Source organism: Mixophyes fleayi, chromosome 4 (assembly GCF_038048845.1).
Source record: "Mixophyes fleayi isolate aMixFle1 chromosome 4, aMixFle1.hap1, whole genome shotgun sequence".
In the NCBI taxonomy this organism is placed as follows: domain Eukaryota; kingdom Metazoa; phylum Chordata; class Amphibia; order Anura; family Limnodynastidae; genus Mixophyes; species Mixophyes fleayi.
The window spans coordinates 103,379,775-103,395,043 of NC_134405.1; the positions used below are offsets into that span (position 1 = coordinate 103,379,775).

Genomic DNA, 15,269 nt, shown 5'->3' on the forward strand with positions numbered 1-15,269 from the left:
GGAGATGAGGTTCCACGAATGAACGCCCTGGAGGGGGAGAGGTAACTGAAGAATTGGTAATGGCCACTGTTTGTATTGGATTTAGAATCATTTTGTTGTCTAAACAAGTGAGAGTACCATCATTATCAAAGGACCTGGAGAGAGCATCGGCCTTGGAGTTTTTGGAACCGGGACGAAAGGTGAGAATGAGTTGGAACCTGGCAAAGAAAAGAGACCAGCGAGTTTGACGGGGGTTAAGACATTGTGCTTCCTGGAGATAAGTAAGATTTTTATGATCTGTTATGACCGTGACGGGATGTAAGGCACTCTCTAGTAAGTGACGCCACTCCTCAAGGGCAATCTTGATGGCTAATAATTCCTTGTCACCGATTCCATAATTTAGTTCAGTGCTAGAGAATTTCTTAGACAGGAATCCACAAGTCTCTAATGTTCCTGAAGCAGATTTCTGGGAAAGTATTGCTCCAATCCCGACTGAAGAAGCGTCCACTTCAATAAAAAACGGTCTCCCCTGGTCTGGCTGTTTGAGTATAGGGGCCGAAAGAAATGCTTCTTTAAGAGTTTTGAAGGCCAATATGGCTTCGACAGGCCATGGTTTGCTGCAGGCACCTTTTCGAGTTAAAGCTGCAATAGGACAGATAATGGATGAAAAGCCTTTAATGAACTGCCGGTAATAATTAGCAAAGCCGATAAAGCGTTGGGTAGCTTTGAGACCAATAGGTAATGGCCAGTTGGCAATGGCCTTCACTTTCTGCGGATCCATCAGCAGGCCGTTGCCAGAAACTATGTATCCTAGAAATGGAACTTGTGGACGCTCAAAAAGGCATTTCTCCAGCTTGCAATATAAGGAATGTTTCCGGAGACGAGAAAGAACAGTCTTGACATGGAGACGATGAACATGTAAGTCAGATGAAAGTATCAAAATATCGTCCAGGTAGACAATCACAAATTGATACAGAAGATCCCTGAAGATCTCGTTGACAAAATCTTGAAACACTGCGGGGGCATTGCAAAGTCCAAACGGCATGACTAAGTACTCATAGTGCCCGTCACGGGTGTTAAATGCCGTTTTCCACTCATCGCCCTTTCGAATGCGGATTAAGTTGTAGGCCCCTCTGAGATCTAATTTAGAGAAGATTTTGGCTCCTCTAATCCGGTCGAACAGTTCTGTGATCAATGGGAGCAGATAGCGGTTCTTGATGGTTATATCATTAAGACGGCGGTAGTCTATGCACGGTCTTAATGAGCCGTCTTTTTTTTTTACAAAAAAGAATCCAGCTCCTGCTGGCGAGGTAGACTTTCTGATAAATTCTCTTTGAAGGTTATCTGATATATATAAAGACATTGCCTTAGTCTCAGGGAGAGCCAGAGGATAGACTCTACCTTTGGGAATAGTTTTGCCGGGAATTAGCTCAATAGGACAATCCCATGCTCGATGTGGAGGGAGAGTCTCTGCAGCGGTCTTACTAAACACATCAATGAAGTCTGAATACGGCTCTGGTAGTTTGAGGTGGGAGTCCAGAGAGAGACAAGGAAGTTGGTTAGGAGGAAGTATTCTCGAGAGGCATTGCTTGAAGCATGAGGAGCCCCAGGAGGTAACTTGAGCGTGAGCCCAATCGAATTGCGGTGAATGTTTCCTGAGCCATGGTAGCCCTAAAATGATGGAGTTAACGGAATGTGGGATAACCAGGAACTGAATCCACTCTTGATGGATAACCCCTACCTGCAACTGAACTGGAGAAGTAGTGTCAGTGATGGAACCGTTGCTGACACGGTTACCGTCAACTGCAGTAAGAACCAGAGGTTGCGGCAATGGAGTGCAGGGTATGTGAAGCTTCGACACCAGAGTGGCAGAGATGAAATTTCCTGCAGATCCGGAATCCACAAAAGCAGAACAATTTAGGGAAGAGTCCGAAAATGTGAGGGTGACAGGCATCAGAAAACTGTTATCTTTGGAAGGAGAGGGAGAATGGAGACATGAACCTAGAACAACCTCCCTGGTGTTGCCTAGGCGGTGAAGTTTTCCGGCCTCTTGGGACAGGAAGATAGCAGATGGCCGGATTCTCCACAGTACAAACACAAACGATTCTTGACCCTGCGTTCTCTCTCATCCTGTGACAGGCGAGAGCGTCCAATTTGCATCGGCTCTTCCGCCGGGAGAGCTGGGGATTGAAAACGAGGAGCCAAACACACAGTGCGACGACCTTGGACCCTCTCCTGAGAGCGCTCTTGAAGGCGAATGTCTATCTTGACACACAAAGAGACCAAGTCGTCAAGCTTGGATGGAAGCTCTTGCGAAGCCAGTGCATCCTTGATAGGGTCTGACAGGCCTTGCCAATAGGTGGCGGAGAGAGCTTCATCATTCCAGCCTAATTATGAGGCTAAGGTACGAAACCGCGTATTGACCTGCAGTTAAGGAACCTTGGCGAAGAGCTAACAAACTGGATGCAGCCGAAGACACACGACCAGGTTCATCAAATACCCTCCGGAAGTTCTCAATGAAAGTATCAGAACGAAGGAGAGATCCATCTCTTCGTTCCCACAGTGGCGAGGCCCAAGCTAGGGCTTTTCCCGTCAGGAGGGAAATAATATAGGCTACCTTAGCTCTCTCAGATGCGAAGTTTTCCGGTGAAAGTTCAAACTGGATGGAACACTGATTTAGGAATCCACGGCATCCTTTGGGATTACCGTCGTATTTCTCTGGGGTTGGAATCCGTAGTGTTCTAGAGGTAGCAAGTACTGCGCTTGGTGGGGCAGCGGCCGGAGCAGGATCAGGAACTGGGGCTGCTGCCTGAGAACTGCTCAGGGCATCCAAGCGGGAAATCACTCCTTGTAAACACTGCAAGAGTTGTGCTTGGTTGGCCTCCTGGCGTTCTACCCGTACTCCTAAATGGATGAGGAGGTCTCGGGATGAGGGTTCTCCGGTACCGTCAGTCATGGCCAGAGTAAACTGTCACGCTGTAGGCCTATGAGGCTGAAGATAATAAGACAATAACCGGTATTGGTGCCACTGGTCAAACAGGCGCGGAGTCTAACGTACCCCTGGTGTTCACCAGGGACCCCCGCAAGGAGGTTTGGACTTCGCAGCAGAGAGCACGCAGGTCACGGTCCTATTAGCCAGTTACCGGTGTAGCGTAGAGGGGTCAGACGGTTCCGGGTCACAGCAATCAGAAATATCAGGTACAAAAGGGTAATCCAAAGGAATAGTCGCCAAGCCGAAGTCACAGTACAGAATGGGTCACACGGAAGAGTAGAATGGTCGCCAAGCCGGGGTCACAACAGGTAATCAGGAATCAGAATACTCAGGAGTATGGAGAAATAAGGAAGCCAGGAACACTGGTGGTGAACCTGTTACTCTGGCACCCTAATGGCGCCAGAGGCAGGTTTAAATAGAATCCAAACAGAGGTGATTGGTGGAGAGCGGAGGCGGAAACTAAAGCAGCGTCCCGTTGCCTAGCAACGGGACTGAGGCCAGGGCGCATGCGCCTGCAATCCGGAAGTCCGCGGCAGCCGACGGGGGGATCAGACGTCCGTTCCCCGTCTGACAGGGAATCAGCGGGGACGGCGTCTGACACTCACATGTCACTGTATTTATAACTGGGATACCTGAACTTGGCAAGTGCATTATTCTCTTCACTTCTGTATTAAACCCTCAATGTATATTTTTCTTATGTTTTTTGTCTGTGTAGTCAGACTTTTTTAAGTTGATCCAGATTTTTAAATCCTCTATGTATATTTTGATGACGTGTTTCATCTTTAGTCAGGTATCGAAAGCTGATCCAGAATTTGCAGACAGACTCAGTCCCTGACTGCAGGAATAATAGTTAAGAAACAGAATACTAATTTCTCTTAACAAGATTCTAACTTAACCAAAGGATAACCTTCATAGAAGGGTCCTTGTTGTCCAATTTAGCCTTGTCTGAATAATCACTTCTGGGAATCTTCTAGAACCCAGCACCTTGGGTTCAACCATCAGGCGATTAGAAAGGTGGCATTACATTGAAAGATCATTTGAGAGATTGATGCCACCATGGCCTTATCTGTGAGGAGTTTGTATGTTCTCCCCGTGTTTGCGTGGGTTTCCTCCGGGTGCTCTGGTTTCCTCCCACACTCCAAAAACATAATAGAAGGTTAATTGGCTGCTTACAAATTGACCCTAGTCTGTTTGTCTGTGTGTGTGTTAGGGAATTTAGACTGTAAGCTCCAATGGGGGAGGGACTGATGTGAGTGAGTTCTCTGTACAGCGCTGCGGAATTAGTGGCGCTATATAAATAAATGGTAATGGTCAAATGGCAAAGACGTAGAAGAAGGGATGCACCAAAGAATCTGTCCTCTGGATGCAGAGCCCATTCAGCAGATTCCATCTACTCCAAGCTGATGAAACTGACCACCCAGTTTTCATTTTCTTGAATGTAAATGGAACGTGAGCCTCAGGCCAAAAAATAATCTTGACCCATGGCCGCTGAATTTCCAGAGCCTCCCTGGTGATTGATGCCATGGCTGTGGTATTGTCGGACTGAAACTAGATTCTGTCGTCATGTATGCCTACTTAAGTAGGTTTTCACATCCATCTGAAAATGCATATGATGAAACCAGTAAAAACATCACTTCAAAGTCCAGCCTACTCTTTCTTTAGGGACTCTCCCTTAAATTATTTTTTAAAACTTTTTCTAAAATCATCATCATCAGCATTTATTTATCATCAATTTCGGTAGTGCTTTACATTACGTGACAAACAATAATCTACAATACTGGGTAATACTGACAGAGAGGTAAGAAGGCCTGCTCTGAAGCTTACAATCTAAGGGACAATGGGCGTTTGATACATGAGGTTAAATCTACATATTGCATTTTGGTCCAGCCAGATATAATACTAAATGGTTTAGGTTCTGGTATGTCTTAAATTAATCATGAGAGTAAGGTGCTGCAAAATCCATACTATTGAAAACTCAAGTCCTTTTGAGGTCTGTTACGAACCGCGGCTCCCAGACGGGCCGCAGCGGCTCGCTTCCGGTCTTCTCAGACGCCCCGGCCGTCTCCATGACGACCGGGGTGTCACTTCCGCCTCGGACGTCCCGGTTGCCTAGGCAACAACCGGGACGCTGTAATCCAGAGGCCGCAGCGCCCGGCCAGCGGGCTGACACCCGGGCACAGATCAGCAAGGAAAGGTAGGGTTGTTATATATATCTATAGACTCTTGTGGGAGTCTTTATATATTTACTGTATTGGTACTGGCTTGATTTTTGTCAGCATTGTGTTTGTGCAGAGTCTATGCAGTGGGAGGGGTTTCTGTTACCATGATTCCTATTGGCCCTTCTTGCTATTTAAGGCAGTGAGGACTGAGCCTCATTGCCAGTTATAGCTTCCTGTTTAGCTAGGCTCCTGTTCCTGTTTCCCTGCTCCTGTGCTTTATTCTATTTTTGGATTTCCCGTGTATGACCCCTGGCTTGTTTTTGGACTTTGTTGTATTGCCTGTGACCCCCTGACTTCGGCTTGTTTTCTGATATCCATGCCTGCTGCCGGCCCTTGACCCTTTGCCTGGATCTCACATCACTGTGTTCTACTACGCTGCCTCAGGGTTCTCCCCAGTCAGTGCACACTACACGACCCTCCGTTCGTCTGCAGCCAAGTCTGTCCCCACCACTAGGGGCTCCAGCGAACACCATACATCGGAGCAGATTCCGGGTTCTGTCGTGCTGACTGAAGGAGTTCCTAACAAGGTGGAGGAATTTTTTGTGCCCTCCTGGGAAATGCACACTCTCTACCACGTTATCTCATTTAAGTAATCTCATTCCTGGCTTTTATGGAGGCACACCCCTAATCCTCCAAGCTCCTCCCATCAGCAAGTGCAAGCTTTTGCACCCAAGCAGATATTGCCATCTTGCCCTGCAAATCCATGAGCTTAACTATAAAATGAGTGAGTAACACTAAACTTCATTTGCACTGCACTTTCAATATTTGTAAATGAGACTTAGTGAGTTGCAAATCACTTTCAACTCCGGCACATCAATTAGAAGACAAATTTCTTTAACCGGCATTTGACAGTGAAAGATTCCAAAGCTCTGTCACAACTGCAGACTGAAGACCTGGTTAATCACAGGTGAACCACTCCAGAGAAGCTTGGACCGTTTTAGAGAAAACATAAAGGGAGTTTATACTGTGATAGCAATTACTCCAAAACCAGGTTATGCATCACTGCATGAATATCACATGCCAGGGTCCACATACCGGACCCGGCGCTAGTCATCCGTGCTTCTTCTAACTGCGCCACCCACTCTGTCCTAGCAGAGTGTACTGGTTCCTTTATAACTTGTGGTCAGGTGACTGCTGTTTCACTGAGGGTGGGCAATTCAATTATTCAGCTGATTTAAACTTGACTATTCAGTGCCAGTGTATCAGGTCTCCTGCCTCTAGCATCCGGCTTTACTGGAAGACTCCATCCTTCTCCCACAATTCCAACCAACAGATAAGAATTACGCAATTGGAGATAAAGAGCTTCACGCAATCAAATTGGCTCTGGTGAAGTGGAGAAATCTCCTTGTGGGAGCTTCCTTTCCTGTAATCGTCTATGCAGACCATAAGAATCTCCTTTATTTGCAAACTGTTCAGTGCTTGATTACTCGCTGAGGGAGCTGGCCTGTTTTTCTGCTCAACTATCAGCCTGGATCTGAACAGCAAGGCCGATGATCTTTTTTGATTCTTTGTCACAAGGTTCCTTGGCAGAGACCTCTCGGTTAATTACTCCCACTGCCCATTCTTGATAGACTTTGAACCCACTTATTAATGGACCTTATAACTGATCTGCCCGCATGCTGAGACATAGCACCATTTGGCTGGTCATAGATCATTTTTCTAAAGCAGCCCATTTCCTCCCTCTCAAGGGTCTACCTTATGCTCCCACGCTGGCTGTTCTCTTTGTTAAAGAAAGGTTGCCCACAAGATATTGTATTAGACCTTGTCACCCAATTTATATCAAAGTTGGAAGGCATACTGCAAGGGTGTCAACATCAAGCATCATTTTTCTGCAATATATCATCCACTATGGACAGACCAAGTGGGTTTAATCAGTATTTACGACTTTCTTGAAGATGCATGTTTCTGATAATCAAGAGGACTGGTTAACTATTGCCCTGAGCAGAGTTCGTCCATACTAATCACATTCATGAGGCTAAAGCTCTTTCTTCTTTGTTCAGTATGGCTGGTATCCATACCATTATTTGAAATACTGCGCTGGATCTAGGTTTTGCTGAGCTTTTTGGATATCTGGGCCACCACTGTCAATGAGAACTGAACTAAGCGGCTTGTCGTTATAAGATCTCCACTAATAAAAAAAATGCACAATTCCTAAACTGACTACAAAGGATTGTTGTGTCCACTCTGAATCTCCATCTCTGAATTCCAAATTTGCTCCACGCTCTATCTGAACTTTTGAGATTCTTCAGGTGGTAAATCCAGAGGCCTTCAGATGAAAATTGTCTGTCTCATTACATATTCCGAATGTCTTCCATATTTCACTACTAAAGCCTCTTATCATCAAACTATTTACTTCTCCTAATTCCCCTCCTCATTCCGCCCTGGTACAGCAATAAGATTCTAGTTTCATGTATCTCTAGGAGCGTCTTACAGTTTTTTGTGGATTGGAAAGGGTATGTTCCATGGTTAAGTCTTCATATGTTCACGCTCCTCAACTTCTCAAAATATTTCATGAGTTTCCCAGCCAAGCCCTATTTTGGGTGTTCGGTGCCCACCTTAATAGGGCAGGTACTACCTTCTCCGCTTCCTTTCCTTTGTGGTCAGGTGACTGGTGTCACTAGGAGAGCGTAATTTAATTACTCATCATATATATATATATATATATATTATTAGGGGAGAGGGAGGGAGAGAGACACTTCTGGCCTTACCTCCCGCAGTGGAACGCATATGCGTTCAACCACAGGAAGTTCGGCATTCAGAACTTCCTGTTGGTGGAACGCACATGCGTTCCACTGCTGAAGTCAAGGCTGAAGGTACAGTCCTTCAGCCCTGGCGTCTTCGCTGCTGTCTTCAGTCTGGCTGTCACAGTGACAGCCAGGCTGAAAATAGCGCCCCCCCCCCTGGTAAGAGTGTGCCTCCGGGCCCCCTGGTGAGCCCGGGCCCGGTACAAGGGTAACCCCTGTACCCCCCTGATGGTGGCCCTGCTGCTCTCCTCTAAATAAATGTCTGATATGAAAGTAAAGTACTTCTACTTACAGTTGGGAGGTGGACAGGGGCAGATGAAGTGGCGGAGGCATTTTTTACATACAATAAGCCAGGTTTGTAGTTGATGTAAATAAATCCCTTCAAGCCACTGTACCTGACCCAGAAATGATAACAAAAAAAAGGACTTGCATATAATCATTTTACTGAAGCTGAAGTGGGAGCAGGAACAAGGAAAAGTTTGTTCCTGCTCTGTCATGTGTATGGTCACTCCATTACTCCATAGAAATGAATGATCACTAACAAAGTATGTCTCTCATCCATTCCCATATCAATTATGAGAGAGACATAAAAACAACCATTTGTACATGGATTAAATTGAAACTTCTGGAACACTATCTATAAACGGTCTGTCTCTACATGTCCTATGAAGGGTATAGCCACTCAAGGAACACTTAGGGGCATATTCAGTTGTCCCAAAGTTCAGCGGCGTTAAAACTTCTACAGTTAATACGGTAAAATCTAGCTGGATTTTAGCTCGCGGCTCAGGGAGCTGCGAGCTGAAATCCAGCGAGTAAATTACTGTATTATCTGATTTTCCGCGCATGATTACCGTAATAACGGTAATCATGCGCGGACCGGGGGATTTTCGGCAATCCCGCTGACAATTGAATATGCCCCTTACAGTTTAGTGTCCATATAAGTCATTGTAATGTTACATATGGGAGAATAAGTTACAGATGATTTAAGGCTCTATTGCTCACCACCAGGTGCGATTGAATGCATCACAACATATCACTGTTTACAGATATGAAGTCATGCTTTTCCTATGAAGCACCATGCTCCCTGGCTGCCAGATTGCATGTAAGAGTATGCAGAAACTTACTCCATATTTGTCCTTCATTTACAACATGTAGTATTTAAGGTGTTCACTTGGTCTAGGGTGGTTTTGGTATTTTGCCTGGTATTCAACACCATGGCAAATAGTTTTGCAAAAAAAATAAATTGTATTCTGCATAACATTAGTTTTTGTTTGAGTAAAAGTGTATGAAAAGGTAAACAACATGAAAGGTAATAAGAAAGTTTTCCTCATTGAGTCTTCACAATGTAATCAGCCAGTGAAGAGCTCTTCTAACATGTAGAGTGCACTTTACAATTATTTTCATCACAATTTAACAGGCTTCATGTTCATGTTTTTTAAAATCCAAATTATTTCCATACAACCGCTATTTACAGCAAGTAATAAACTTCATTTTCTAAACATGATTACCTAGGACTGCAATATTAGACGGAAATACTGGCCAATTAATTTTGAAGTATCTTTCACAATGTTCAATAAAGATTTCAGCTGTTATAATTTTTCAATGTAATATATTTTTAGCTCATTTTGCTATTTCACATACTTCTCCAGCAGACTAAAGGTTGGCTACATTGTGACCACACAAGCAGGGTTTTGTTATAATATGTGTAATGCTTTTTGTTTTCTTAGTGCATGATCGTGAGGGAGTACTGTACAGTCTTATAAAATGCCCATCATTAAAAGTACACCTTCAACACATTGTCTGCTTGACCAAAAGGTTTCACACAGGTGTTCTGTGATTTTCCTGCAGAATGTTTATGCAAGAGTTGGGGCCCGTAAGAAATGCACAGATGCTAAAGAGAAATTATAATTCTTAGTGGCACACATGCAAGATTTGGTGAGCATACAGTCCATTAACTGTGCAACAAATTAATCTACCGAATATGTCATTGTTATATTGCAAATACATTTAGAACTGTATATAACAAATGAGTGTGCTGTCCTTAACATATTGAAGTTCTGACAAGTCACTGAATGTTACTGCAGTTGTCATGATATTTTCATATTCACTATTCTCTTAAAAGCAAATAACCCAACAACTATGTATTACATAAAACATATACTACATTTTATGTGGTAAAACAGGTAAACAATTGTCATCTTACTAGTCAAAGCATCCCTGTTTTGGATATATGTGTGCAAAATATCTCTGAACCATAGAAGGATTCAGTTCTGTGCATCAAGAACAAGGTGACCAATCTGCACATTGTGCTAAAAAGACAACTGAACCTTTTACAGTACTTCATACATTTTGGTGTGCCCCAATATAAAGACTCTTTACCTTCTGTTGACCTACAATTCCCATTTTTAACCTCTTACACATGCTGGGACTTGTAGTTCAATCATATTCATTGGCAAACATATTGTAACTGTAGTCTTTATTTGCCTTAATATACAAAGACAGCAAGCATACAAACTTGATTTATATTCATGTATACCAACATTGTACTTGCATATGTAATATAATAGTATATACACTAAGAATGTATATACTATACTATACTTTCTACAATACTTGCAATCAGTAGGCCTGGTTCATTGAGGAAAGTAAAGCAAAAAAAAAAGAGTAACTTTGCACCTGGGCAAAACCATGTTGCATTGGAGGAGGAGGTAAATTTAAACTGAGATGACACATATTTAGTTGGGATAGGGCATGTTCTAGATTATCTTGAAATTTCAGTGTAAAAATAAAGTTATCAAGTATTCGTGTGCTGCATGAAAAAACAGCCAATATTTTCCTTAAGTGTAACATGATTTGTCCAGGAGAAAACTTACTTCTTTTTTTGCCCTACTTTCCTTAACGAATCGGGCCCAGAGACTTTATTTTTATAATGTTCACATACATGGAGTATTTGCTAGAGTACATTGGTTTTGTTGTGTCAAATGAAAGTTCCCTTTATTTACATTCAACTAAGAAATGTTTGTTGGGTTCATGTGTTATGTCTTATGACACTTTAGATGCGTAATGCTTGATGGAACCAAGTCTGTATATGAGAGAAATTTTACATATATAAATGTTCTGAAATTGATATTTCTGTTTTTCTTTTCAGACTTAACCAAGTACATCCTACCGTGGGAAGAGGTCCATATTTCGCAGTTTAGTATTCATGGATTTGATATAATTCAGCGCATTTAATTGTTGCCACCAAGAGATTGTCAGTTTGTATGCATAAAATGCCATGTTCCTGTTAGTTGTGTTTGCTGTCATCAGAAGTGTATCTCCTCTAGGGGGCAGCCTTTCATTTTACATTATTCTCTTGCATGATGTTGCCCTTTAAACAGGCTACTATTATGTTTTCACAGCCTTCGATATGTGTAATTTTGTTTTCAATCTTGAGAACATTTAATAGTTAGGTCATTTATACATGTATTTTCATACAGGGGGACTTTTAAATCACTCTCCAGTAAATAGGTTAATTTGAGAGAATCCCAAATATAGTTACCACGATAAAGCTCAAAATGATTTACCTGTATGATTTGTTTAATAACACTAAATATATTATACGGTAAATCAAATTGAATGTTAAATATTAATGTTTTCTATTACTGATTGCACCATTCCATTGTTTGTCAATCTTCCAAACTGAGTCTGTGTTGGCAAGGCTTGCAGATATTGATAGTTATGTCAGTGCACAATGAGTTAAATCAATATATTACTTGCTCACCTGTAAATGTTAGATGCTGTTTACTGTCCAATGTTACACATCTTTGTACATTCTCAGTACAAATTAAATGGCAGCTTTTAAACATGGTTTGTCAACAATAGGACTATTCTTACTAATTAACCCTTCACATCCAAGAGGAAGAGAGACAAAGGCTGATAAAGGGAATTTAATGTTAATGAAAAATGAATGTCTTTTCTTAATACTAGTATTCCGTTATTATTACTTACAAACTACTTTCTTTATTTCTGTAATAAAATGTGGAAAGAAATTCCAGAAACATGCGCACACTGGGCTCGATTCATGTTTGGACGCCACCTGCACGCAACTTTATTTTAAAAACTGAAGTGTAGTTTCGACCATATTCAAATCCAAGCGTATCACAAGATACATTTCAATTTGTAGTTGATGGGTATAAGTGCGCTCTACCTAAACCTTACTTGCCATATCTTACCAGACAGAACGCAGTGCAGGATACGCACATGCATATGTGCAATATAAAGTTCCATCAGAACAAATTCAAAAAAAAAATTATAGAATAAATTAACAGCTTATATTGCTATAATAATTAATAAGTGTTTTGTTTTTTAACATGAAAAACATAAATCAGGATGTTCTTATTGCTGTACATACAACGCATTTTTATATTTTCTCTTGCATACAAATATTCTGTGCTATCTAGTGGCAAGCATACATGTAGTTTTTAATACAAAGACTATGCAGTGTCAATCATCACTATCATTCAGCACTTACACCTGCCCTGTAGCTGGTGCAAATGATACAGCTACAAAAAATTAAATTTAGTGAAAACCAGGACTTGAATCAGTCGCATCGGCGCTGGCACACAATTATTGTACTTTGCCTATGTTCATTCTCCTCTTCCATCCCTTATTCTACTCCTCAAGTTGTAGACAGACGTAAGTGTTATTTGCCTTCAGACATGAATTGCATGCAATTGTGTTCATTGGTGTAAGCTCCATTTCTGAGCACCAGCAACCGCTATTTCACACAAGAGGTGACACTCAAAGGGACGTCTGAACATGAATCGGGCCCACTATATAGTAAAATGAAGCAAATATTGAACAGACACTTTTAATTTAAGGTTACTATAACCTGTATCCCGTTAAATGTAATTTAAAATTACATGTTAATTAAATAATATGTTTTTGTTTACTAGCATTTAAACATCACGGTTTGCTTAGTATATATCCAAAAATTAAGGGGGGACTTTGTAACTTTTACCAGTTGCCTGCAGTGGCTGTCTGTTTACATAAGTTTATGCTTCTAAAACTTTTACAGACTAAGGGGGGAATTCATTAGGCAGCGCTGTGGAGCGTAGACATCGCAACGCGCACTTCATCGGCAATTACGGTAGAAATCTCCACTCATTGTTCAGGTGCGAAGGAAAATGAGCGGAGCTTTCTATGAAATCTATACCTCGAAGTGTCTCACAGATGGTCCAGAAACACTTGGCTGCTAATTGAATTCCCCCCCTTAAAGGGAGAAAATTGAATTTCCTGTGATGTGCAATGGTGTTCCTTCAGAACAGTTGCGAAAGCACTCTGCAGTGATGTAACAAATATTTTTCCTCATACCACATATACAATCAAGACACTGAAAGGGTAACATTATTTCACTCAGTGTTTTAGGAGCACCATAGTGCCCTAGGCAACCTCCTAGGTTTGCTTAGTGGTAGTGCTGGCCCAGCGTCAAAGTTCTCTTTACTGAGATTTGGTGCTTTAAATTTGAATTTGCCTCATGTTATTACATTGTTTCAAATGATCCCTTAGTTCTCTCATCTTCACTGTAGCCCTCTGTGTTGTGGAAGTTCAATTGACACAGTCCTTGCACAGGCTGACTGAGGATCTGATAAGGATTTTGGGCGGTGCACTTCAAGAACAGTGGTAGGCACATAACAGTGAAGATCATTAGCTTTTCCTAGTGTATAATATGGTAACACTTTGTTATCACATTTCACCCTAATCTGCCAATGTATGGGGTAAGGAGGAAGATGGGATTATTTTATACCCAACAATTTTTTTTTTTAGTTTACAATACTAATAAATAGTCATTCCAGAATGTATTTTCATGTGGACAATACTGTTGCTAGTGTGATATTAGATTTTATTTATTTTATTGCATTTTTGGTGAAAACATTTTCTCTGTATTTGTTCTGCTCATTCTCTAAAGCATCTTTAGCATTGCCAATGTTTGTAGTTGAAACACATCGCATATAAGTTGTATTGCTGTTTTAACAAAATGAACACCCCAAATGTATGTCAGAAATAAGGTTAAAGATTGTAAGGAATACAAGAGGTCACAGTTGACTTAATTTACAATATATGTAACACAAATATTAAAACAAAAAACTTCTGTAAACACTGGTGTTGGTTATTATTACAGACAATGTTTGCGGTTAAGGATTACTATTTTGATGCTTTGGTAATAGCTAGATAAATGTGTTCCCAAATGCTTTCTTTACTGGAAACTTTATATTAAGCGTTGTTATAATGATTTGATTGTAGAAGAGCTGGTTCCTTACCATGTGAGAATAGTACTTTATATCATTGTGGTAGAACACTCCATTATATTGAATATCAGTAGTTTCATAAAATGACATGTTTAGTCCTCTGAGTAATTCATTATCATTCTTGTACTGTACATTGGACTATGCTCTCACTTTGTACAGCATATTTAATTGATCTACTTAACATATGGTTACTGGGCTAAACCATTTAAAGTAATGTGGGAATAGCTTAAAATAAGATTTGTGCGGTAATCTCTTACCCCAGATAAAACATGTATATTTACAGCACACAGATATCAAGAATATGATCCTCGTCTTGCTGGATGTATATCGTATAAGGTAAAAATCAGTCACCCTTTAAAGAATAATTTTATATATCACTAGAAAACATCTGATGTAATTAGCTAGATTCCATTTGCAATCTTACCCATTCTAGTAATACCAAATATCTCTGAAATGTTAATAATAGTTATATCAAAATATTTGGGAGCATGTCCCCTTTATGTAAAATTGTAGTATTGGAATAGCATACAAGAAAAGAAAGAAAAAAAAAAAGATACTATCTGTGGAAGGCACACCTCACATGTGTATATTTTGTTATATAGGGTAATTGTTCAGAATGAAGGTATCCCCATGAAATCAAATGCTATGCCAAAAGTCACTGATTTGGAAAAGAAAGAAAGAGAAAGAAAACACATAAAATAACCTTTATTAAATTAAATTTAAAACCAAAACGCGAAATATTAAAAATTTGAGTCCGTGGAAAGCTCAGGAGTATAATATTATATTCAGATTTGGTTCGTTATTATTAACAAGGTTCAATCACTTCTCTAAGCCAGCTCTCTCAGTAGTAGTCTGATACTTAAATGTTACATGTTACAAATTGTAACTACTGATATATTAATAGTTAGTATGTGTCTCTCTATTAAAACTAACGCTATTCTTTGGGGTGGGGGACCATAGTTTATATGCTTAATATGGTCACTATAGCACAACCACTTATGGCATGATCTGATATCGGGCAGCAAAGTATGTGGCTATACACTTC

At 41.0% G+C, this 15,269-nt stretch overlaps 1 protein-coding gene across 2 annotated transcripts in view; it reads left to right on the forward strand.

The window, feature by feature from the left end:
- HDGFL3 (HDGF like 3) overlaps positions 1-14,073 on the forward strand; it is a 38,748-nt gene extending 24,675 nt beyond the window's left edge. The window contains exons 7-8 of one of the 2 annotated variants that reach the window (XM_075207913.1): positions 9,783-9,869; positions 11,083-14,073. In XM_075207913.1, coding sequence (XP_075064014.1) covers positions 9,783-9,842 — 60 coding nt within the window. In that variant the 3' untranslated portion in view covers positions 9,843-9,869; positions 11,083-14,073. The remainder of the gene's footprint in view (positions 1-9,782; positions 9,870-11,082) is intronic. The other variant, XM_075207914.1, reaches the window with a different exon arrangement.
- The last annotated feature ends 1,196 nt before the right edge of the window (positions 14,074-15,269 follow it).